The 26317-nt window shown below is 38.0% G+C and overlaps 1 protein-coding gene across 1 annotated transcript; it reads left to right on the top strand.

Moving 5' to 3' along the window:
* Nucleotides 1–1701: 1701 nt before the first annotated feature.
* On the top strand, nt 1702–25346 carry LOC125481227 (tyrosine-protein phosphatase non-receptor type 13-like). The gene is made up of 8 exons (XM_048592503.1): nt 1702–1842; nt 3879–4017; nt 5559–5711; nt 9567–9749; nt 10625–10787; nt 15118–15550; nt 21480–21589; nt 25025–25346. Exons 2-8 carry the CDS (start codon nt 3964–3966, stop codon nt 25132–25134), a joined length of 1206 nt encoding a protein of 401 aa, XP_048448460.1. The 5' UTR covers nt 1702–1842; nt 3879–3963; the 3' UTR covers nt 25135–25346.
* Nucleotides 25347–26317: the final 971 nt, after the last annotated feature.

The raw sequence follows: 26317 nt of genomic DNA on the forward strand, positions 1-26317 counted from the left end.
TCCTCCTTTCAGGACTGTGATGCATTATTATAGTACATCTTAAAAGACAAAACAACAAAAAATAGTTTCTTTAGTCTGTACTGTAGATAGAAATGTCTATGATCGTTGTCTAAACATATTTGCTGTCTTGTAAAGTAAAATTAATTATATAGGTTAGCATTGTGGGAAATCGGCAAAGGATGGTTTTTAACTTCTTTGAACCTTTCCAGCTATGATTCCAACCCTGCCACAATACTGAAGCAGCCTTAACCACAGTCATAAATTATATCCTCTTGGCTGTGGTGTGTTACCCCTCCTGAGTCTCTCTCTGCTCCTCCTCAAATGCCTTTCTTCCTTTGTCCAACTATTTGTTGAGATTCCCCTTGCTTCATTTCACTCCTACTTATTTAGTTGTAGTTAAAACACCTCCAACAGTAGCTTCTCTTTCCATGACGCACCTTCCTCCAGTCTGTACTATAGAGCTGGTTGTGGTCCCTTCTGCATCGTGATGGTAGGTTTGGTGACATTATCTACTTGCATAAGGTCAGCTTTCAAATGTATGCTGACAAACTCGCAACTCTTCCAGTTAAAAATTTGGAAAGACCGAAGCCTTAGTCTTTAACATTTGACACACAATCTATGCTGCAACCACAAATTCCATTTCCTTCCCTGGTAATGCCTCAGGCTGATAAAAACTATTTCAAAACTTGTTGGGGTGCTAGTCCCATGTACTCTTCGTTGCAAAGATTGCCTGCTTGCTGCTTTGTAAGTCATCCACCGACATAGAACATAGATAATAGAACATTACAGCGCAGTACAGGCCCTTCGGCCCTGAATGTTGCGCCGACCTGTGAAACCAATCTGAAGCCCGTCTAATCTAAACTATTCCTTATCATCCATATGTTTATCCAATGACCATTTAAATGCCCTTAAAGTTGGTGAGTCTACTACTTTTGCAGGCAGGGCATTCCACGCCCTTACTACTCTCTGAGCAAAGAACCTACCTCTGACATCTGTCCTATATCTATCACCCCTCAATTTAAAGCTACGTCCCCTCGTGCTAGCCATCACCATCCGAGGAAAAAGGCTCCCACTGTCCACCCTATCTAATCCTCTGATCATCTTGTGATCACCTCTATCTCTGCCTCAGTTCATTGCTGCTTTAGCCCTCGGCCATGACTTTTCGATCTCCAGATTCAACTATTCTAGTATTCTCTAGGCCAGCTTCCCACCTGCCAACCTCCAGAAATTTCAACAGATCAAAATTTCTGTTGCCTGTAACTGATTTCCACAAATTCTGACTTAACTCACTCCTGCCCTTGGTGATCAATGTTAGTCCCAAACCCCAATAATTCAGAATTAAAATCTACTCTGCTTTAAATCCTTTTGTGGCCTTATACTTTTTCTGTAAGCTGCTTTAGCCCTCCAACTTTGTTCCTCTCTGAGCTTTCAGTTTCTTTAATTCTGGCCTCTATGTGTCACCTATCCATGTCTCCCCAGTGTCTCACCTTTGCTGGCCATTGCCTCAGTCATCTAGACTCGATCCTGTAGAATCCATTTGCAGCTGATTGTATCCATTGACATACCTTATCCATGTTCAAGTTCACCTATAAATGTAAAATGTAAATGTCAAAAACAGTTTCAGACATAGCAAATGTGCCAATAAAAAGTATGTGGAACTATTTCCTAAGCTAAGATGTTTTGTTTTATAGAGAATGAATTCTTTTTTGTTGCTCCTGACTGTAAATTGTCCAAAGTGGCTCCAGAGGGATGGAAAGAGGCAAAGAAAAAAAACAGAATTACTGTAAATTTCATCCTATTTCTCCGAGTAAAATTTTTTGTCGAAGATGTTGGCTTAATCCAGTGAGTACTTCTCTTAGGTGCTAAATCTTAACTGTGGGCAGAGCTGTCCCTAGAGGGTAGTGGGGCCTGGAGAAAATCACACTATATGCATTCCCTTCCCCTGGGGTATGTGAAACTGTGTGCACTTCCCAAAGGGCAAATCACACTGTACAAGTCCTTTTTTCCTGAGAAAATTACACTACATGTTCACACGGTGCTTGTCTCTCCATTTGCTAAGCCAGCTGCAGGCGCAGGAGAGATTCTCATACTTCTGTTCACAGGCAACATTTCCTGGATAGGCAGTGCTTGTGGGGAACTCTCAGGGGTGATCTGGGCACTTTCCAGGGCAAATTCCAAGACCGTGCAGTGTCCAGGTAGTCACCCCAATTCACCCTTGCCTAGGGATGATTCTGTCTGCAGGATAAAGACACTGCTAAGATTAACTAAAGAATGATTCAAAATCTAAAGTTAATAAGGAAAATTGCTTCCAATGGCAAAAGGATTAATAAGCAGAGCGCACAGATTTTAAGACAGTGGGTCTTAATTGAACTAATACTGACATCAGGAAAGAAAATTATGCAGAATATGGAATGCACTGCATGAAAACCTGATGGAACAAAATTCAAGAATAAATTGTACAGGAGAATTGAGTAAATACTTGACAGGGATAAGATTTGGAAGACTATGGGAAAAGAATAAACATTTGGGAAAAGCTTATTCAAAGATCTCACTCAGGTGTAATCATTCTCCTGGTCTCTATTATTATTTTATACTCTCTATAATTAATCAGTTGAATAAATTGACATATTTGGAATCACTTCTCATCTCCACCCCACCTCCCAAATTTAAATCTTGCATATGGAGTGAAACTATTAGCCCTTTGGGAAGAAAATATAAAACCTTGAATTTAGATGTTTTACATTGAAATGCTTAATATTGTACTGTTATTTGCGTTTAATGTTTTTGCTCATTCTAAATGGATAGTTTTGCCTGATTTACTACCAATAGCTTAACTTCAGTTCTCGTTTTATCTGTTATTGCAGTGATCTATGTTAACTTCAGGTTAAAAATAATTAGTTTTAAGGTGAGAAAATTTCAAAAAACATGGCTCCCAAATCTGGAGACCACAGTTACAGCTTTTCCATTGTGTCCTTTGCAACTCCTGCTGTTCAGTGAAATATTTTGATATCAAGAGAGCTATAGGTAATGCAACCTTCATTAAAAAATGAAGCCTGCAGGATTTATTTAGTGGCACTATAATATTCAGTCTGCAGTTATAAGAGCAATAAAATCCTTACTCGCAGCACCTAACCCCTAAAATAAAACTCGTTTGATATCTGTATAAGCTTTTAATTTGTTCTTTACTTGTGCTCGTCAAAATGTAGTGCTGGATATTTGCTTTCTACTTTTTGCACTTTCAGATTGGAAACAACAATGTAAAGGTTAAGAAAAATTTTCCTAAATCTATCCCAGATGTGGCATTGCGCTGATGATTTTTTTTGATACATCCAAAGGTCATTCCTCATGGTGTTCCCATCAAAGCTTGTTAATATAGCGCTGACTTCTGAGCATTTCTGTTTTGTGTAATCCCACCATGATAGATTACAACATTGCAGATAGGAACCTTACACTCTGCAGAAAGGGAAGACTTTCATTCCATATGTCTGGGTTGAAATTGGAGGATGGTTTCTAACCCATTGCACTACTCAATCACTATAATCATTGGGTCCCTTTGACTATATTTATGGCATACATTCTTCTGTATAATTACGTGGCATTTTATTCAAAATAATAGCAGCTTTGCGCACTGGTAGAAATTGGAAAGAAGACTGCCCAAATTAGTTTCATGTAGGTCTTTTATATTTATCCAGGGAAGGGAACTTTCATACTATCTGTGATGGATTCCAAACTTGATTTATAGTGTACCTCAGTTCTGCTGTCCTTAATTTTGGAACAAAAAAAAACGCAGAACTGATATTTTACGATAATAATTTTTATTGTTTGTTGTTTCAAGAAAATATATCACTTATTCACATTTTTCTTAATTTTTTTTGAAGACACACACTGACCAGGCATCAGTACTATTTGCAGTTGAGGAGGGATATATTGGAAGAGAGGTTGCACTGCAGTGATGAAACGGCCATGCTACTTGCTTCGTTAGCCCTTCAGGCTGAATTCGGAGACTACCAACCAGAGGTCTGCATCCATCTACTGTTCAGTAGAAGTGTCCTGAATAAGCTGCAGCTACATCCAGAACCATAATGTTTTGCTTTTGGTTCAAAATGCACTGTCTCCCAACTTGTGGCTTTTAAAACTTTACAAGAGCAATTTTAATGAAGGATGTAGGGTTAGGAAACTGACTGGATCAGGTGGAATGCTGGATTTTTAGATTGATTGTGATCTGTGTATTTGAATTGAGAGCAAAACCAGCATTTCAGCTGATCCCACCAGGGGAGTATGTGAAAATTGCCATCTACACATCTTCGTCATATTGAAAATTGAAAAGAGCAAATATGGTAATGGCTTGTATTTTGTAGTCAGCGTTGTAGGAGCGGTGCTCACTGTTCATTTCTAATAGCTGCCTGCAAAGTTTTAGCAGTAATCTAGAGTTCAAATTCTTCCAGCATTTTTAATTTTAGTGTTTAAACCGGAGGCTTTCTGTAGGGAATCTGTGTCATCTGTCAACATCCAAACAGTAACCAGGCCGACAACTAATTAATCAGGAGAATCCTCTCAGGTGGTAAAGCCGGAAGTGAAATCAGGAAGTTATCAAAATAACGAGTTGACATAATTGAGGGTTAAGGGAGTTCCTTAATTTGAAGCAAAGTTTCCCAAACCTTTTCCCCGGATTATCTCATTTTAAGGACTTTATGTGAGGTACGAGAGTTGTTTGGGGATCCAAAATAAAACAGGAGGGGAGTAAACTTCAATACTTAATTAGTAACATTCACACATTAAACTTTCAACATAAAGCCTGTGTGTTTACACAATCTCATGAAAATGGCAGTAGAAGCTCTGCTTATAAATTTGCCTGTGGTGTGAGCTGAAAGTTCCTGGTAGTTATCACAATGAGACTCAGCCTCTATAGTTACAGATTAGAGAAGCCACAGAGGCTGCACCCTGCCAATTTCACCTCAAAATTCCATTTGTCTCCCCCATTGATTGATTAACATATATGTCATGCATGGGGATAGTAGAAATCTCACTCCCCTTGTCTTCCAATAAATTGTCAACCAGGAACGAAAGCTGGGTGTGCACACACAAAATATTTGAGACTGACAATGTGAAGCTCATTCACTCTCCACCCCAGCTAGCAAATTGCAAACCAGGAGAAAGAAAATCTGATGCCCGTATTAAAGGCCTTGGAGCTAGACCCAGGAACAGAATCTCTGAATCTCATCATGTTAGGATTTGAACTAAAAAAAGGTCAGTCATTGTAAATATAACAATTGTGCAAAGAAGGCAGGTATCTGAGAGTGCCTGGTCTGAATGAAGCATTGGCTAAAACATTTGTTAATTATGGAAGTTAGGAGAGGCACTTATGCAAAAGGAACAGAGACTTTATGATCTGTAAATATATTTCTTTCATACAGGGCTTATGCCCTAGAAAGTTTACAGAAATTTCCTTCAGTTGTGCGACAAAACACATCCATGTGTTCCTTCCAGAAATAAACTGTACTAAATCAATACTGTGCTCTAGCAGAAAAATATTTAATGTGTTTGACTTCCGTTTATAGCTTCATGGGATGAGTTATTACAGAATTGAACATTATTTACCAATTGGAGTGATGGAGTCTTTGGATGAATCTTACGTAAGGGAGGAGCTGCCCAAACTGCACAGCACATATTGTGGAGCGACAGAAGTGGAATCTGAACTTGAATTTCTAAAGGTAATCCGTCTTAATGGCAATTGGGGAACAGTAATACCATTTTCTTGATTGTTGTTGGAGAAAACAATTTTTCCCCTAAAATCTAGTTGTCAATTCAGCTAGTGGGTGGAGCAAATAATTTTTTACATTTTTTATGTAAAATTGTGCTGATGGTAGCAATAAAAATGAACAACATTATGGGTCAATCCGTATGTGTTTTACCAGTTGAATAAAATCAAACTGTTAATTCAGTTGTAATTTCTTCCTTTAGGTTATTCAGTATACGATGTGTGTGCATTTGAGAATTCAACAGTGAACTCTAGAAGCTAGAAATGTTACTTGTTTTCCTCCTCCAGCTCAGTATCATCAGCCAATTTACTTGTACTGTTTCTTTACATTGAAGGAGAAGTATTCATTGAGTGTCAGTAAGTAATTGTCTTATCACCATGCACATCAAACTAAATCCTGCAGTATCTGGAGCACTCCCGAGTGCGCATGAATTTGAAGATGCAGCGATGCTATTAACTCTGTGACTTGCAAATAGGGGAAAGCCAAATACTTGCACGTATGCAGCTCATTGGCTTGTAATTTCTTGAGGCTTTTGTATAACGCAAAAGATGAATTTTGGATTCCTTTATAACTTTGGATAAACTTATGGAATAGTACAATTGGTTACCTGTCCTTTTTATTCACACAACAAAAAAATCATTGATAATAACGGTTCCCCTCTTGGCATATAGTGATCATAATACAATTAAATTCCAGGTTTGAAAATGATATATTCCTATCCCAAGCTTATGCATAACCAATTGCAAAAGTATCGAGAATAAGCTGACAATGGATTGAATAGGTAAATAGGTTAAAAGACGTGGGCATAAATAAACAGTGGGAAACATTTAACTTGGCAATTCCACTAAAATTATAAAATAATCATTAGTTCAGTCAGTACATTTAAGACAGTACCAGACAGAATAAGAGATTTGTAATGTTGCAAGGCATGGTAGCAATCTAAGGTTTGTGAGTGTTTTAGAAACCAGCAAAGAGCTACCAAATAGTTATTAGAGGATGAAAATAGAATATGAGAGCAAACTAGCCAGGACCTTAAAAGCAGATTGTAAGAGCTTTTACAACTGTATTTAATAAAAAGAAGGAAGTAGCTGCTGAGGTGTTCAGTGCCTTGGCTATGAATTTCCAAAATTCCCCAGATTCTAGATTGGGCCCAGCTCATTGGAAATTAGCAAATGTAACACTGCTGTTTAAGATTGGCAGAAAAGAAAAAAAAGCACATTACAGGCAAGTTAGTCTAAAATGAACCATGATGAAAGTGCTAGGATCTATTTATAAGAAAGTTTTAACAATGTGCATTGAAAATAAAGAGCCAAAAATGCAGACATGTGACACCTTTCTAAACTAAAAACCTGTTGTCTCTACACAGCCAATATCCCTCTATTCCCTGCCTGTTCATGTGTCTGTCACAGTGCTTCTTAAACAGTGCTATCATATCTGCTTCTATCACCTCCTCTAACAGCATGTTCTGGGCACCTGCCATCTTTCTATGTAAAAAAAGAAACTTGCCTCTCACATCTTTAAACTTTCTCCCTTTTTACCTTAAAAGCTATGTCCACCAGTAATTGACATTTCTACCCTGGAAGAAGACTGTGACTGTCAATTCTATCTGTGCCTCTCAAAATATTCTAAACTTCTATCAGGCTGCCCCTCAGCCTCTGGTGTTCAAGTGAAAACAAACCAAGTTTGTCCAATCTCTCCTCATAGCTAATACTTTCCAAACCAGGAAACATTCTGGTAAACCCTTTCTGCAAAGGCTCCATATCCTTCTGATAGTGTATAAAACTGTATACAATATTCCAAACGTGGCCAGACAAAAGTTCTATGCATCTGCAATATGACTTGCCAATTTTTATACTCAATTGCCCGACGAATGAAGGTAAGCATGCCATGCGCCTTCTTGACCACCTTTTCCACTTGTGTTGCTGCTTTCAGGGAACTGTTGACTTGTACACCTAGATCCCTCTATTTGTTAATGCCTCAAAGGGTTTTGTCATTTACTGTATACTTCTTTCTTGCATTAGAACTTCCAAAATACATCACCTCGCGTTTGCCCGAATTAAATTCCATGTGCCATTCTTCTCCCAAGTCTCCAGCCTAGCTATATCCTGCTTGCAGCTCTCCCATTCTTTGTTCATTCGCAAGCCTACTAAACAGACCACCTACATTCGCCTTCAAATCAATTAAATACATATATACTGCAAACAACAGAGGTTCTAGCTCTGATCACCTGTGGAACACCACTGGCCAGAGGGCTTCAGTCAGGAAAACACCATTCCACCACTACTTCCTTTCTAAGTCAGTTTTGTATCCTCTTACCAGCTCACTGTGAATCCCATGTGACTTCACTTTCTATATTAGTCTGTTATGAGGGACCTTGTCAAAGACCTTGCTAAAGTCCACGTAGGCAACATCTACCACCCTGCCTTCATCAATCATCTTTGTCATTTTCTGTAAAAACTCAATCAAGTTCGTGAGACATAACCTCCCCCATACAAAACCATGCTGCCTGTTGCTTGTAATTCCATATTTTTTCAAACACGAGTAAATCCTGTCTCTAAGAATCTTCTCCAATAATTTCCCCTATCACTGATATAAGGCTTACTGACCAGTAGTTTCCTGGATTATCACTGTTGCCCCCCCTCAAACAAAGAAACATCATTGGCTATTCTCCTATCCTCTAGGACCTCTCCTGTGACTAAAGAGGATACAAAGATTTTGTGCAGGGCCCCAGCAAATTCCTCCCTTGCCTCCCTCCATATTCTGGAATAGATCTCATCAGTTCCTGGGGACTTGTCTACCTAATGCTTTTTCAAACCACCTAGTATCACCTTTTTTTATATTGACATAGTATAATCAGACAAAGTCAATGTGATATTACAAAAGGAAAATAATGTTTGATAAGTTTAAAAGATTGTTAAGGATATACTTAATAAGGTAGGTAAAGGGAAGCCAGTTGATGTAATATACCTTGATTTCCAAAAAGCTTTCAAAATGTTGTCAGGCAGGATAAGCGCTCCTGGAGCTAGAGGTCATTTATTAGTGTCAGTTGAGGGTTGATTAATGAGTAGGAAGCAAAACGTAGTGGTGACTAGTGGAGTGCTCCAAGAGTCGGTGCTAGGGCTTTAGCTATTTACAAACTATGCTGATGACTTAGAAACCGAGAGTAATGTATCCAAGAATTCTAATGACATTAAATGTGGTGGGAACATAAGCTTGTAAGTGGAAGACAAAAATGTTGTAAAGGCATCTAGAGAAGTTGAGTGGGCAACAAGATGGAGTGTAATGTGGGTAATTATGGGGTACTTCACTTTGGCCATAGGAACTGTGAAGCAGAATATCTTCAAAAATCATGGTGCATGCAAATCTTATAAGTAATTAGGTAATGAAGATGCAGGTTCCCAAAGGATTTCTCTTGTGTTCCACTGCTCAGTTCTCCTATATTTTGCAACGATAATGTCAATTGTCTTTTTAGAGCTTCAATCACAGCAGTGAAACAAACATGCACATACAAAACAAGTTCATGTTAGCTAGTTTGTACCCTCACAGTTGTCTCTGAGTGTGTTAGTGACCATTCTGACAGCCGTCTGTGCAAGACTGAACGTTCAGTGAAGATGACAGTTGTTGCCCAGAGATAATTCAGTGAAGGTTTAAGCTTGTGCTTCGGCGCTGCAGCTTGCAAGCTGATGACTTAGATGAATGAATTTTCATCAGCATTCTGTATTTGTTACTTACTCTCAAAATGGCAAGATATCTTTTTTTGCATTGTGTATATATTTATCTTTTCTTTTCATTTAATTTGGCTTTCAGATATGCCAAAAACTGCCTGAGTATGGGGTGCAGTTCTATCGGGTTCTTCCAGAAAAGAAATCGTTAACCGGAATCAATCTGGGTATTTGTTCCAAAGGTGTAATTGTTTATGAAATTCAGAATGGGCTCAGAACAGTAGTCCTTCGGTTTCCATGGAGAGATACCAAAAAAATTGCATTCACTGTAAGTATCTTTCAGCTGTAGCTCAATATTATTTAATGTTTTTAGTGCTTTAGTCATTTAAATCTGGCTTTGTAGTATTTGTTTTGTAAATTAAGCTTCAAATATATAGTCAGTTTTTCTTTTAAAGATTGAAAACTGTTAGACAGGGATCTATACATATAAATGAAAAATACTTTAAGTCCTATTTTGTGCATGTTTTTTAAGTTGCGGGAAGAAATTGTTTTTTGATTAAAATGTAAAAAATAAGTGGAAATAATCAAGCGATAATTAAATGGTGCAGCACTTTAACTCAGGCACTGGGTTCGTTATTTGTGAATAAACTGTCTTTTAGATTCTCCGTTTAGTTTCTCTGTGTTACTGAGTTCATTCTATTTGTAAGACATCAAAATCCGTCAGCAGCTTTAGAAATTTGCTTCCTTCCTGCTCTTTCTTTAAGTAAGAGTGATTGTTGACTTATCTATTATTTTCCTTATTTACCAAAGTCACAATTACTTTTACTAATGTGTCCCAACCATCTGACAGCAAATGAGCAATTTTTTTCAAGTTAGCCTGTAATTATTTGGAAGCAAGCGTTTCAAAGCATTCTTGTCTTCCTTGGGTGGGAAAACTAAATTGGGGAAGGAAAATTGTAAAATCATCTGATTTAAATTACATATTTAGCTTAAACATATAAATGATCAAGACTGTGTAAACTTGATAAGAAACCTGCTAGCATTTCATAATTGGTAAATATTATAAGCTTTAAACATTTTTGCATTAAGCAGTTTTGCATTGAACTAAAATTAGATTTACCTTGTACTCTTATCAGTTTCTGCTTGATCCAGTGCATCATTTATGTTTATTCCAAGCTCTATGTTGTATCTTGGTTGATACAGAGAAAGAAGATTACATTACAGAACACTTCAGATGGAATAAAACATCAGTTTCAGACAGACAGCAGCAAGACCTGTCAGTATCTCCTGCACCTGGCTTCATCCCAGCACAAATTCCAACTGCAGATGAGAGCACGAAAGAACAATCAGGATTTGCAGGAAATTGGTATGGCAATACCTTTTGATTTCCGTGTATTTTGTAGACCCTTGTTCCATGGTAAGCAGTACATTTCTTAATGCTAGCAACCAAATGGATGAGGGGAGGGTGAAATGTTAAAATGGAGATTCAAATAATTTCCTTATAATTATCTTGCCATATATCCATTCTGTTATAAGTTAGATTGTACTTGATACCAACAATGATTTATGATCCAGATTCCTGTTCAATTACTTACACATGCACAAAACACAGTGTAAAGGAGTGGGAAAGGCCATATTGTGAATCTTTCAGTCAAATCGATTGATTACTACCAGTATTTAAATATTTAAATGAGAAACCCTAGTTTATTGCTTTTTGTGAAAACCAAAAATGTCTGGTTACAGGCTAACATGAAGTTGTACCCAAGTTCCCCGATGTTGAGTTATTTTACTTCTTGGAAAAGAGACGAATGGGGTTGTGGTGTTCATGTTCAAACTTAATATTTGTGTTATATTGTTCAGTAATGAACTAGTTATAGTGGATGCAGAGCTACATAAAGAGACAGAATCACTACTAATGCAGAAGAAGGCCTTTCAGCTCACAGTACCTGCACTGGCTCGCCAATTGAGCACTAAGTAAAAGCCAAAAGAACCGCGGATGCTGTAAATCAGAAACAAAAAACAGCAATTGCTGGAAAAGCTCAGCAGGTCTGGCAACATCTGTAGACAGAAGTCCGAGTTAATGTTTTTGATCACTTTTTGCTTCTGATTTACAGCATCCGCAGTTCTTTGTTTTTGTCTCCAAATGAGCAATTCGCTTAGTTCCATTCTCCTGTTTTCTCCCTGTAACCTTGAACTTTCTTCCTTTTAATATAACAGTCTATTTCGATTTAGAATGTTCTCAGTAGTTCATTTCAGAACTTAATCACTTGCTGCACGAGAGAGATTTTCCTCTCGTTGCTTTTGTTTCATTTACCATTAACTTTTAAATCTGTGCCCTCTCATTCTTGAACATTTAAAAAAGAGGGAGCAATTGCTCCTTATCTATTCTGGCTAGAGCCATTGTGATTCTGAATATCTCTTTCAAATTTCCCCTTAGCCTCTTTTAAAGCAAGGAAAACTGTACTTCATCAAATTTACAGCTAAAGTTCCTTATCCTTATTTTTTCAAGATGGCAGTGGAGTAGAGACTGAGACTAGGACTCATTTGCTGTCATCAGCTTTCTTTCTCTTTTATTTCCTTCTTTTGCCTTTTGCTCTTTTTCCTTTTATTCTTTTCTCTTCGTTTTCTTTTAAGCTTGGAAATTGGCAGGTGAAAGAGGAGGTCTCTGGCAGCAGTGACAGCATTGCTTGGATAATCAGACAAGCTCCACCCTATCCTAGAGTCTTCTGACGAGTGAGAAACATGTCCCAGACTGACTCCCCAGTCAGGGTGTATATGTTTCAGGAAAAGCAAGAGTCCCAAGATTGACCTCTGGAAAACTCCATCACACATCATCCTCCAGTCTGAAAAAAATCTATAAACCATTACTGCCTGTTGCCTGTCATTCAGCCAATAGGCTACAATCCCTTTTGTTCCTTGAGCTATAGGTTTGTCAACTAATCTGTTGTGTGACACTGTATCAAATGCCTATTAGAAGTACATCAATACATTGCTTTTGCCTGTTTGAAGAGCTCAGGCAACCTAATTAAACATGGTTTTGCATTAAGAAATCCATGCTTGCTTTCCTTATTAACCTGCATTTGCCTAAATGGTTATTAATTTTGTCTTAAGACCAAACGACATTTGAGCAGAAGTAGGTATTCAGCCCATCAAGACTGCTTTGTCATTTAGTGTGATAGCAGCTGATCTGATAGTACTCAGCTCCGCTTCCCAGCCTTTTTCCCCATAACCCGTGATGTCTTTACTGATTAAAAAATGTCTATCTCAGCCTTGAATGTACTTAATGACGTGGTCTCTGTGATAAAGAGTGCCACAGGCTTTTTTGCTGTCTGAGAGAAGAAATTCCTTCTCATCTTTGTTTTGAATGTGCAACCTGTAATTATGGCCTTAAGTCCTGTCCCACAAGAGGAAAGAACCTTTCTGCATTTACCCTGTCAAGGCTTCTAAGAATTTTGAATATTTCGATAAGGTCGCCTCACACTCCTCTACATTCCAACTAGAACAGGCCCAATCTACTCAACCTCTCCATACTGGACAATCCCTCCGTATGTGATATCAACCTAATAAGCTTTCTCTGGACTGCCTCCATTGCCAGTATATCTTTCCTTAGATAAGTGGCCCAAAATTGTTTACAGTATTCCAGCTATGGTCTGACTAGTGCTTTGTATAGTTTTAGCCAAACCTCCCTACTTTTATAGTCCATACCCTTTGAAATAAAGGCCATCATTCCATTTGCCTTCCCTGTTACCCGCTGAACTTGGATGCTAGCCCTTTGTGATTCATGGACAAAGACTCCCAAATCCCTCTTCTGTAGCTTTCTGCAATTATTCTCCATTTAAATAATATTCAGCTTCTTTATTTTTCCTGGCAAATTGCCTACCTCGCATTTCTCCACATTATATTCCATCTGCCATGTTTTTGCCCACTCACTTAACCTGTATAAATCCCTCTGCCTTTGTGTTGCCTTCACTATTTGCCTTCCCACTTCTGTTTGTGTAGTCCACAAACTTGGTGTATGTACATTTTGAATAACTGTGAACCCAGCACTGATCCCTGCAGCACATCAACACCTAAAAAGCCCCTTTACTCTAACCATGCTAATATACGACCTTCAACACCATGGGCTCTTGTCTTGTTAGCCTAATGTGTGTGGTACTTTATAAAGTGCCTTCTGAAAACCCAAATATATTACATAAATTGCTTCCCCATTATGCATTCTGTTTGATATCCCCTCAAAGAATTTTAGTGAATTTGTCAGGCACGATTTCCCCTTCATGAAGCCATCCTGACTCTGCTTGTTTACATATGTTTGTAAATGCTGTCCTGTTACTGTAACATTCACCCAGTTACAGATGTTAACCTAACTGGTCTATGGTTACCTATTTCTTTTGTCTGTCTTTCCCTTTTTATATAAAAGTGTTTGATTAGTAGTTTTCCAATCCACGAGATTTTTCCAGAATCTAAGCATTCCTGGAAGATTACTACCAGTGCATCAATTATCTCTGTATCTACTTTATTTAATATACTGGGAGGGCATCCCATCAGGTTCAGGGGACCTATTGGTCTTTAGCTGCTTTAGTTTTCCAAGCACTTTTTCTCTAGTTCTGAGGAAGGGTCACTGGACCCAAAGCATTAGCTCTGATTTCTCTCCACAGATGCTGCCAGATCTGCTGAGTTTTTCCAGCAATTTCTGTTTTTGTTTCTGATTTACAGCAACTGCAGTTCTGTTGGTTTTTATTTACTAAACCTGCCTCATTATACATCACCAAATACAAAAATAGCCTGATCCCTTGTTGGTCCCACAACATATTGATCTGAGAAACTGACCTGAATGCACTCTGATTTCTTCCTCATGCCTTGTCTGCCAACCTGAATGTCTCAATCTACATGAATGATTAAACCACCCATGATTAATTATGCATTTGTTACACACCTTCATTACTTCTGATTTAATCTCTGTTCTGTATCTTCAAATTCAAGGTAATTTCTTGTTATTGTGCTTATTTTATCCTGTACCAATAATGCTACCCCACCACCCTTTCCATCTTGCCTGTCCTTTCAGAAAGTCACATACTCACGAATATTTAGTCCACAGCTTTGACCGATTTGTATTGAATGATTTGTTTCTCAAAGTTTCCCCATCTCCAGGCTTAAGCTGAATGACCTGTAGTTTTTGGGGTTAATCTTACAGCCCTTTATGAACAAGTATGTAATGTTTGCAATTTTCCAGTCCTCTGGGACTTCTCGGGTTCCAAGGAAGACTGAGAAAATATGTGTAGTGCCTCTGCAATTTCTATTCCTGGAAACTATAGTTAAAAAGTGTATAGATTATTGGTAAAGCTGCTAATGATATTCATCGAGGTATCAAATCACAAAACTCGTTGAGAAAAGAATTTGACTTTATCTGCTTTAGTGTAATATTGCAATATGTAACGCAGCTTCAACATACCAGCGAGAGATTAGATGTATGTTTATGACTGCAATTCTCCTTATGTCAAGTCTCAACTAAGAACCTAAATCCTTCTCATGGGAAAAAAAACATTAGAAGTATCACCTCTGATTTTTCCAATTCACTTGTTTCACTGAATGTAGTGCGGAGTTGCAGTTTGAGAGAAAGAGGAGCTTAGGAAGGCAGTAATAACAGTGTGCTTACTGAATTCTTTCTTTCTTTCTTTCCCCCACCCGTACCTCTTCAGAAAGTTTATCTGTCAGCAACCTGAACTACAATGGAGATTCTGCAGGTTTATTCTCCATGGGCAGGGTGAATAGTAGTATTAGTCTTGCTGCCAGTGCACACAGCAGATTAACTGATCAGTCTCAGTTAATGCGTTCTGAACTCCTAAGACGCATGTCTAGGTCAGAAGCAGCATTGAACCAGCCCTTGTACGACATCTCGAAAGACAAGATATATCGTACTTTGTGGGACCAACATCCTCCAATCGTCAGCAAATCTTCCTATGATCTTAGACAAATTTCTGAGTCAAAGCGAAGAAGTACACCCAACTTTAGCTACCACTTGTTTCGTTCTTCAAATCTGCTGGAAGGGGACACTGAACGCAAAGTAAAACATCCATGCCATCGATCAGACACTGAGTCCATGGTGGGAGGTGAGCGACGAATCAAAAACAGGTATGTTCTTTTACCTGTTGTGAGTTATCTTTATGTATATATGGCATGTGTTTAACTTTGATATTGGTTTGTGGTATGGGAAACAAATGGTCAAGGCCACTTTCCCAAAGGTCTGAAATTCCAAAATTGTTGGTCCAAGAGTGCTCCTCTGTAATATCATTGTCTTCAGGCACAATAAAAAGTAAGGTTGCATTTAAGCAATACAATAACATAGAAAAAGACTTACCTATGTTGCTTCAGAGCATTATGGAAGAAATGAATACCAAGATAAAGAGAGTATTATTATTTTTGTTTATCTTTGGAGAATCCATTAGCTCTTATTGTTAAATCCTCTAATCAAATGTTATGCAAATTTTAATACTCTAAACAAACACCATGATGATGTCACTGAAATTATCTAGGAGTTCAATAAGAAAAATAATTACCTACCTCATCAGTTTTGACTACTTTAAATGAGTTCACTGAGATCTCTGCTGACAAAAGTGCACACGTTGCTCATAGAGTCATAGAGTCATAGAGTTTTGCAGCACAGAAATAGACCCATCAGTCCAACCAGTCCATGCTGAACATAATCCCAAACTAAACTAGTCCCACCTGCCTGCTCCTAGCCCATATCTCCCCAAACCTTTCCTAATCATGTACTTATTCAAATGTCTTTTGTATGTAATTGTGCCCACATCCACCACTTCCTCAGGAAGTTCATTCCACATGCAAACCACACCCTGTGTAAAACATTTGCCTCATGTCTTTTTTTTAAATCTCTCTCCTGTCACCTTAAAAATGTGCCCCCTAGTTTTGAAATCCCCTATCCTGGGCAAAAGACAACTACCATTAACCTCCTCTATACCTCTCATTATTTTATAGACTTCTATCAGGTTGCCTCTCAACCTCCTACATTCCAGGGAAAAAAAAGAGTCCAACTTTTCTTTATAACTCAAACCTTCCATACCCGACAACATCCTGGTAAATCTCTTCTGAACCCTCTTCAGCTTGATGATATCCTTCCTATAACTGGGCGTACAGAACAGGGCACAGTATTCCAGAAGAGTCTCTGGTTACTCTAACATTAATTGCACACAAAAAGTACATAATTTCTCTGTATGTGTCTATAAATATATTAATGAAGTATGCATTTAGAAGAATGAAAAGTGCTGTAATTGAAACATTTAGAATTCTTAAGAGGCTTGACCAGATAAATACTGGAAGGATGTTTCCCGTGGTTGAGGAGACTGGAACTATGTGTCACAGTCTCAGAGTAGGCACCAAAAAAGGAAGTGTACGTTATCTCCCTTACTCCTAAAGCAAATGAGACCAGTAAACAACAGAAAAAAATGTAGTCCCTCATCTGAGAAGATGTTGTAATCCAATAGATAAGGTGCTTCTTTCTGATTGACAGCTTGCATCACATTGTCATAGTACTTACCAAACAATCCTGCAGTCACTTAGCTCTTTACATGATGCTTTCAAGTCTACTATAGATCATAGAATCATAGAATCCCTATAGTGTGAAAACAGGCCATTCGGCCCAACAAGTCTACATCGCCCCACCGAAAAGCATCCCACCCAGACCCATTCCCCTACCCCAAAACAATCTTCTGCGCTAAAACGTTCACTTTTTTTTAATCACTTCTGCACATATCTATCCTTAATCTTTTATGTATCCCCTGAATCTTTTATGAATGCCTTGTATACTGTGAAATTCTGCTGAATCTTGATTGGTTGTGCTGAAGTCATTGGGGCTTGCCTGTATAATGACGTGCACATCTCATTATTTTTCAACTTCCAGAACCAAGCCTTACCGCGTTTAATCAGATAATGGAAAAGGGAGATTATAATTTTCTTTCAGGACTTACAGCATAGTTATTTTACTATTGTCAGTTGCTTCTCTAATCAATCACCTGGAGCTCTCACATCTGCCTCAGGGCTGAAAGGAGAAAGCCATAATTCTGAAACTGTTGGCAGGCAAGAATTTTCAAGATCCCAAATTTCCCAATTTCTGTAAGCTTTGCTGCTTAGACTTGGCATTGACTAATCAATCTAGATCAGAACCTTTAAGTCTTCGTAAATTACTAGGGAAAATACTTCATGATTTTGAATACCCTGTCAGACGTTCTCTTTACTTATTCTACTATAATGAACATAATTCCAGTTTTTCTGAAATTTGCACTTAGCTAATGGCTTTTATTTTTGCTGTGAATTCTGTGAATTTTCTGTGAAGCTTCTTTATGCCATTGAGGTCATTCGAAAAGTAAACTTTCTAAAGGGTTACAGATTTGCGTAGTTAGGAGTGTGACATTGCAGTAATGCCGTCTACTTAGAACCTTTGTAAATTGGGAAAGTGCAAATTTTTGCTAACCAAACTCTGGGAACTTAATTATTGCAATGGACCACTTTATAATGTTAAGTAAATTTAACAACTAACGCATCAGGTTACTTATGTACTTCATTAGGTGAAGCTTGTTACTAAACACAGATAACTAAGCATATAACCTATAGATGGCGATCTGCAAAGGTCTTTACTGGTCATGTTACCCTTGTCTCTATAGGTCTAGGCCCGAAACGTCAGCCTCTCTGCTCCTATGATGCTGCTTGGCCTGCTGTGTTCATCCAGCCCTGCATCTTGTTGTCTTGTATTGGCTTAGCACCATCTTTGTGGGGCAACCTGGGCTGCAGGAGGGCTCGTAATGAGGCCATTGTGGGAGTGAGAGACAGAGAAAAGAAGTCGGGCTGGGAGGTAACTTGGGAAAAGAAGCAAAAGTAAGCCCTTTGAACCAACTCTACTTTTTACTAAGGTCAAGGCAGATCTTCTGGCTCAACTTCACTTTCTCTTACTTTCTCCATTAATTTCCTTAGTTACTAAAAATATTAATCTTTTTCTTGAATATTCTGAAGAACTGAGCACCCAACCGCAGGTCTGGAATAGAGGAATCTAAAAATTTGCAACCATTCTAAATTCAAAGAAATGTAGGCTTGATCTACTTGATTTCACCTTTAAGTTAATTCTTTCATCTCAGGGATTAGACAACTTATCTTTCATTGCACCCATTCTGGTGCAAGTGTACCTTTCTCTATGAAAGAGACTAAATCTGCATGCTGTATTCCAGCTGTGGTTTGACTAATGGCCCATATTCTATTGAATGTGGAATATTGGTGGTTCAAGGCACAACCAGTGGTGGTACAAAGGAAGGAGACACTTGAGTCCAGAATTGAATTCAGGGAGAATGGAAGCTGATTGCCTTCCACATCAAGACTTGGAGAGGAGCAAGGTCATGGATATTTATATATAAAGAATTTCAAATCAGAGGCTTTGGCAGAATAGGAGCTGGTGTAGGTCAGGGAATGTGGGTATGATTGACGAATGGGACTTGGGGTTGGGTTGGGTAGAAAGAACTAGGTGACGGAATTACAGATTGGAATTTTGGAGCATAAGGCTGAGTGATTGTGATGGCATGAGACACAGACTACAGTTAGACAGAGAAGGAGGTGAAAGTGTTGTTTGAGAGGCTGGATGGACTATTCATGACTCAGGAAGCATGCTGTAAGCTGGACTTGCTTTCTTAAACTGGTAGTTTATCATATTTCCCAAGTCTAGTGAAACTCAAATGGCAGCTATTGAATCTAAATCAAATTCCCATTACATTGTGAGAATGTAATTTATAAGTTTTAGTGAAGTGTTTCACCACTTGATGGCGGGACCATTGCACACAACCAGACATGCAATTGTAAATGGCAATGGGTGCATGCAGTGCCAATATTTCAGAAAGGAATTTCATGTTCATCTGTTCTTAACGTTTCTTCAGCCCATTTTCTCAAGTCTGTGGCCTCTAAAAGCTTAACTACTTCTGATGTTAGGCTAGTTATCCTTTAGCTACCTACTTTATCCATTTCTTCCCTTTTAAAATCCTCTGGCATGCCTTCTGTATCTGGTTACTCTTGAAATATTGTGGTCTGGGCCTCTATTATCTCCTCTTTGACTTAACATTCGAAAGTGAATGCCATTGTATGGTCACTCATATTTTCAAATTAAAATAGTAAATAATTTCCGTATGTAAATTTGTGGTATCCCAGACTCTAGGGTCCAGTTATTTCTTTTGGCCAGATAGCTAGAATGCGGCTCAGATTAACAGTTTGGATTTTGCAAGCTCTTTCTCCTGAGATAGAGAGAGAGCCTACTTCCTTGTCCTTACCTAGTAAAATAAAACAATGGCACTTAGCCATGTTTGGGCAAGTAACTGCCCAGGACCTGCCTTTGGGCAGAGACCTTGAAAAGAAGAATATGGATGAGATTTTGTCAACAGAATGTGGTTCCTGACATCATAACTGGAACTGTGCACTGGTTACATGCTCTGTCGCTTTCCCATTCCCCATGTGATTACATGCAGACAGTAGCTAAACAAAGACAAGGCAAACATGCTAGCTATCTCCTCACGCGTTTCCCCCGCCATGCCCATCCAGTATCCTGTCTTTCTGAAAAGTTCAAGTGATGGAAAGCTTGCTTATCTGCCAGACACAGCTGCAAAAATAGCGAGGAATGAAAATCAATCCTAGATAGAGTCAAAGAACAGTACAGCACAGAAAGTGACCTTGGCATTTGAAACTATATTAGATTGTTTGAAGAATAATCTAGTTAGTCCTACTCTCCCACTCTTTCTACATATCCCTGCAAGTACTTTTTCCTTCAAGTATTTATCCAATTCTATCTATTGAAACAGCTTCTCTTTATCACAGAATAAAAGAAAAATCAGAATGGTTACGACACAGCAGGAGACCATGCAACTTGTCAAGCCTGTGCTAACTATCTGAGAGAAGCAGTTATCTCATTTGTAGAATCATATACATTTATCTAAATCCAAAGTGAAACTTAAATAGCTTTACTAAATGTCCACTTGACATCTTACTCACTGGTAATCAACTTCTTCGCTCTGGCTACATGACTGTAATCTCTTATTCCTGGAACCATTCTGGTAAAGCTGTTTTATAGCCACTCCAAAGCCGTCAGCTCCTTCCTAAAATGTGTTACCCTGAATTGAGGACAACATACCGAGATAGCACCACTTCCTTGCTTCCAAACTAAAAGCAACCAATTATAAAACATATATGCTTTAGAATCCAATCAGTGTGGAAGCAGGCCATTTGGCCCTTCAAGTCCACGTCAACCCACAGACCCATCCACATACCTTATTCCTGTAACCTTCCATTTCCCATGGCTAATCCATCTAATTTACACATCCCCGGACATAGGGCAATTTAGCATGGCCTATCCACCTAACCTGCATATGCTTGGACTGTGGGAGGAAACAATTCACCAAGTTTACCTAAATAACCGTTTCCTGACCTATAATGCCAAGAAGGGCAAGATCTCTCAAGCAAGATCTTAAGAATACCATGGCTTCCAAATTCTTATTTAGCTCATGTGTTTGTTGCTGGGACAAAAACATCAATCCCTCATGTTGGGACCACTTCACAAGAAGACTGTAGTATTTCAGGGACAACGCCCCCAGGATGATACTTCATCTTTGCTAACATTGATTACATCTAAATTTCAAAATCCAGTATTAAGGAAGTTAGAAAAATGCAGTTTAATGCTCTTGACTGTTTAATCACCTGATCTCCCCTTCCTCCTTCCCTGCTGTTAGCTTAAATTTTAAGAAAACCTAAGATCTGTGTAACTTTTTTTCTCCTGTTAGTGAAAGCTATTTTTATGAAAGGTCATAATTAGAATATGTTTGTGCTTTTTTATGCTGGAATAGTTGATTTGTTTTTAATGCTTGGCTGCAAATTTATGAGGGAACTAAATTTTGTGGGATGTTAAGTGGACAAAGTGCAAGATTATCAACCAAGTCTTGTATGGTTCATGTAACTGTCAAATATTTTCAGTCTTGAATTTAGTTTACATCATTGTTTAATTGCTTTTATGGTTCTATTCAAGTGTCATCAATCCAAAGAGGTCTCAGGCTGTCTCGCACAGAAGCCCTGCTCGAAGAAATCCTGGGTCAGACTCCTCATCTACTGAAGACTCCAACCAGGCATATGCCTTAGGTCAGACACAACATACGTTAAAGAGGAGCTAACTTTGTTTATATATGCACTGTAGTATTTAGCATCAACAGGAAATTTGTTTTGTAATGCACAGTTCAAGTTTAGTGGTCCTGTGTACTTCTCCCCCAGATTAGTTTTCTCCTGAATATTTATATCATAAACCTAACCCTCATTGATTTGTTAGGGAGTGCAGAGGGGTTACAGATCTCATTGCCCATTAGATTTGTGCAACACTGGGACTAGTTCTGAGGGGGAGGAGCCTGTGCAGTCTGGAAGGGTTGCACACGAACACAGCCAGATATTCTTTGTGGAAGTTTTGCTTGTGCTGTTTGAGAGAGTTTAAACTAATTTGTCAGGGGTAGGTAACCAAGATGTGGCACTAAAAAGGAGATAAAACGTGCATAAAGAATCTTTTAAAAATACATAGTTGGTACTGGAAGCAAGAAATAATAAGATTTTGGTAGTGTTAGATCAAGACGGAGTATAGTAAAGACTAAAATAGATTTACAGTACATGAATGTAAACACACTAAATGCGATAAGTAAGATTAGTTTACAACAGGCACACAACCACATGAAAATATGATGACATGGTAACAATGAAAACTTAGTTTAGCAATATATCAGACCAGATACTAAATATTCCTGGATATAAGTCGCTCAGGAAAGTAAGTAAGGGAAGGAAAGAAATAAGGAAGGATGGCAGTATTGATAAAAGAGAATATAGCAGCACTGGAGAGAGAAGATACCATGGACAGGTCAAGCACAGAATCTATTTGGTTGGAATCATGAAATAATATAGGTACTATTGAGGCTACCCACTACTCAGAAATACATGGAGGAGCAAATTAGGAGTGAAATTACAGAGAAGTGCAAGAACTAAAGAATGATTATGATAAAGATCTTCAGCTGTCCTAATTTATACTCGAATAGTGGGAATGTGCATAGCAGCGAAGAGTTTCTGAAATGTGTTTAGCAGAATTTCTTGATCATTGTGTTTCTGGCTCTGTGAAGTTAATCAATTATCAGGAAAACATTTATGGGGCAGTGATCATAGTGTCCTAAGGTTTAGGTTGTTTAAGGGAAAAGGACATGGAGCAATCTAGAATAAAAAACCTTTAATTGGAATAGGATCAGTTTCAATGGGATTGAGAGTGGATCTGTCCCAGGTAAATTAGATTCAGAGAATGGAAGGCAACACCGCCTTTTGGAGGGAGGGAGATATTTTGCTTTCAGCTGAACTGCGTTTAACTGATGAGCATAAAGTTTGTGGGTTGCCTGCATCACCCTGATCGAGAGTGGGGGTAATCATGTTCCTGGTTCTGCACCCAGAAGTAGAAAATGACCTTTTTTTTTGTTTTAGCCTTTTATTAACCAGTTTTAGTTCTGAAAGTTTATTTTTAATTTGAATTCCTGGGCAGCTGTCCATCATGTGAGACAATTTGCTCCAGTTATCAGGAAATGTACCATATTTCAGGGAGTGTGACAAAGCCTTGAAGATCGTGTGAAGGAAGAATTATACCAGGGATTATGCATGGTAACTAGTAAAACTGGTATTGCTCTTCCTGAAGCAGAGATGCTTATGGGACACTTATAGAAATATATAAAATTATGACTGATTTTGACAAAGTCAATCACCTATTTAGTGGCGAGACAGTGCCAGAAACGTGACAGGGGAAGAAAAGTTTGCATGGAAAGATGGTATGATACGTTGGAAACAAGTTGAATAGTAATGTTCAAAAGGACTTTGGCACAATACTTGAGAAGGTCAAAATTTTGCAAGGCAATGACCACAGGGCAGCAGAATGAGACTAATTAGCTTACTTTCTCAAAGAGCTGACACAGATGTGATGGTATATGACCGGTAGTAATAAGGCTTCATCATTGTTTGAGTTACAGATTACGCAGGAAAAAATAGTATAGTACAACATTATAAATTTTGGAGGTAAATTCCAAAAAAATTCTAGTTGCAAGTGCCTTAAGTGAAATCATGTTTTGGCATATTGCTAACATGTTGGTGTACAACCAAAAGCTTGGACAGTTAAGGTCCATAACAGTCAAAAGCTATGGAACTTCTGCAGTTATTCCATTTCATTAACAATAAAAAAAATTGTAAAGAATGTCATGTGATGGATAGCAACCTGGTTTCACTGGAAGATATCCACATTCAGCAATTAATGATAGTGGTAATTTCATGATTATCCAGTGATAATCAGCTGTGGTTTAGGTGAAAATAACACAACGCATCAAACAAAGCTTTCACCATTTGAAACGGTTATTCATTATTTATGGTTCCCATTTGATTGTCAGTATTTTACCTGAAAACTCATACAGCACATGAGAATTTTTTTTTCATTTTCGAGTAAAGCTCTTTGTTCTAAAGTTGATCTCCTGATATGTCATTGTTTTACTTTTGTAATCAGTTAGTGTTATCATTTTGTGTGTCTCAATGATAGCACTTAAAATAATTGAAATTAAATCTGTTGACTTTTAGTTGCCTCCAGTGGAACAATTCCTGGTATGGAGAGATTGTGTTATAAGCAAAGGCTAAACTCAGTAGAGTTTAGAAAAATGACAGGTGACCTCATTGAAACATGTAGAATTCTTAAGGGGCTTGAGTAAATGCTGAAAGGATGTTTCCCTTAGTGGGAGTGTCTGGGTCCAGAGGACGTAGTCTTAGAATAAAGGGGTGCCAATTTAAGACTGAGTTGAGGAATTTCTTCTCTGAGTGTTGAGAGTTTTTGGAATTCCTTGCTGCAGAAAGCTATTGGGGCAGATCCTTGAGAATGTTTATAGACAAATAGAGTGACATTTTTGATCAGTAGGGGAATCGAGGGTTATAAGGAAAGGGCAGCAATGTGGCCGTGAGGAATGTCGAATCAGCATAGATCCTTTTGAATGGCAGTGCAGGCTCGAGGGGCTAAACAGCCTACTCCAGTTCGTACTACTTATGGTCTGTTTTGCCAAGCTAATTATATTTTGCACTAATCTCTGGTCAGAGTGGTCTTTTTGCTTAGAATGCAACAATAGTAGCAGTGTGAAACAATTAACTTTGCACTGCTGCTGCATTTTTGCTTTAAAGGCAACCGTAGTCTGAACTGATCTGACAACAGAGAGAAGTTCAATCAACCGGAAAGGGGAATTGCACTACACTTTGGAATTAGCATGTGATTCACCCCACTGAAATCAGAGGGAAGCTCACCAATCAGGAATGCATGACAGAAATTAACCCCTTCTCTACTTGTTCAATGAAGGGATTGCTAGCATTTTAATTTTTCTTGGTTAAGTTCAAAAGCTAAATTTATACAACTGCGTAAAATGTTCTAAGAAATTAAGTCGCAAATTAAATGAAAAATTCTTACTTTGCTGTTGTAATCATAAGAATTCTATTTTTCAGCTTTGCATTTTTTTTTATTACTGTATGTTTTGTTATTAGGGATTAGCATGCACAGTTCTGGGATCCCATCAACCCCTGCTACCTTGACAGCCAATGGTAGGCAGCAGAACGAACTGAGTTTACAATGTACAGGTGCCTTCACTGTTTAAAGCCTTGGTGTGACTGTACAACATTGGCTTCTCAACCTTCTATATTTCTACTTCTATTGCTGTCTCTGTTTCTCTCACTTTTCCTGCCGTCTAACAGAAACTTCTTGCAGGTAATGTTTTAGTCTTTTATTTTTCTTTCACTGATTTTGATTTAGCTGTTAAAATTTGCTTCCACAATTTATGTTAATATATCAGTCTGTTTCCCAATGAATTTAAGCATGGAAAATGGCAGAGTATCTTCAAAAGCATCTCTTTTAACCCAGAGATATTAGTAGTTTAAAGTACCTGCTTCCTGCAATTAGAAGAAAAGATAGAAATCATCTGAGATTCCTGCTCTTTGTTGACAAGCCCTTGGAATTAATACCTGCCAGAGTTTTTTGTAAGATATTTTTTTCCCATGAGCACATTAAGGAATTGCATGCCGTTTTCAGTCAACTATGTGAAATGGGAAAAGTAAGTGCCTGCTGAACAGGAGATATTCTAATATAATTGCTTTGTCAAGTGAGTTGGAAAAAAAGAGGGATAGGAGAAATTCATATCTTAAAATGGTGGCATTTTTTGCTTTATGTATTGGTACAGCGCATATAAATGATGACCCGGAGTATTTTGCAAATTGATGAAAATGTATTGAAAGGATGATTGAATTTTGAACCATTTCTAATTTTGTTTTTCAATTCCTAGCTTTATCATTGGAACTTCTAAGTTCTGTTAATGGTGAACTAAAATGCAAATCATAATTAAATTTAGACCTAATATATTTAATAATTTTGGAGATAAATATCTAAGAGAATGAATTTCTTTGTTAAAATTGTATTTTCCCATATATGAATTAACTGTGACTCAATAATATCATTGAGAAAACCAAAATATCCTCCATTCATGTCTGATTTTGAGGCTATTAATAACTCTGTAGCCATCAAATGCACCATTGATCTGCTTGTAAAATGAAGTGTCTCTTCAAAGTATTTAATTTATAAAACTCTTTTAATAGAGAGATCATCCTCCTTTAAAGATAGCAATAGTTTATTCCATTACTAAACTTCAGAAGATACTTACTCTCACTCCTTGAAAGATATTTCTTCTTATTTCTCTCTTCTCGCTTCTTCTCAAAATCCCTGTACATTTTCTTTTTTAAATTAAGCAACCTGACAGGACATCTGCTCCAAGATCTGTAGCAGCATCA

Source organism: Rhincodon typus, unplaced genomic scaffold (assembly GCF_021869965.1).
Source record: "Rhincodon typus isolate 14 unplaced genomic scaffold, sRhiTyp1.1 hic_rhity00001351, whole genome shotgun sequence".
NCBI classification, from domain to species: domain Eukaryota; kingdom Metazoa; phylum Chordata; class Chondrichthyes; order Orectolobiformes; family Rhincodontidae; genus Rhincodon; species Rhincodon typus.

Excerpts from the sequence above, each read along its gene's own strand:
- LOC125481227 (XM_048592503.1), top strand. The coding sequence starts at position 3,964 with ATGCTACTTGCTTCGTTAGCCCTTCAGGCTGAATTCGGAGACTACCAA. Across the intron at positions 4,018-5,558 it reads TCGGAGACTACCAACCAGAG|CTTCATGGGATGAGTTATTA; the intron begins GTCTGCATCCAT and ends TTCCGTTTATAG. Across the intron at positions 9,750-10,624 it reads CCAAAAAAATTGCATTCACT|AGAAAGAAGATTACATTACA; the intron begins GTAAGTATCTTT and ends TGGTTGATACAG.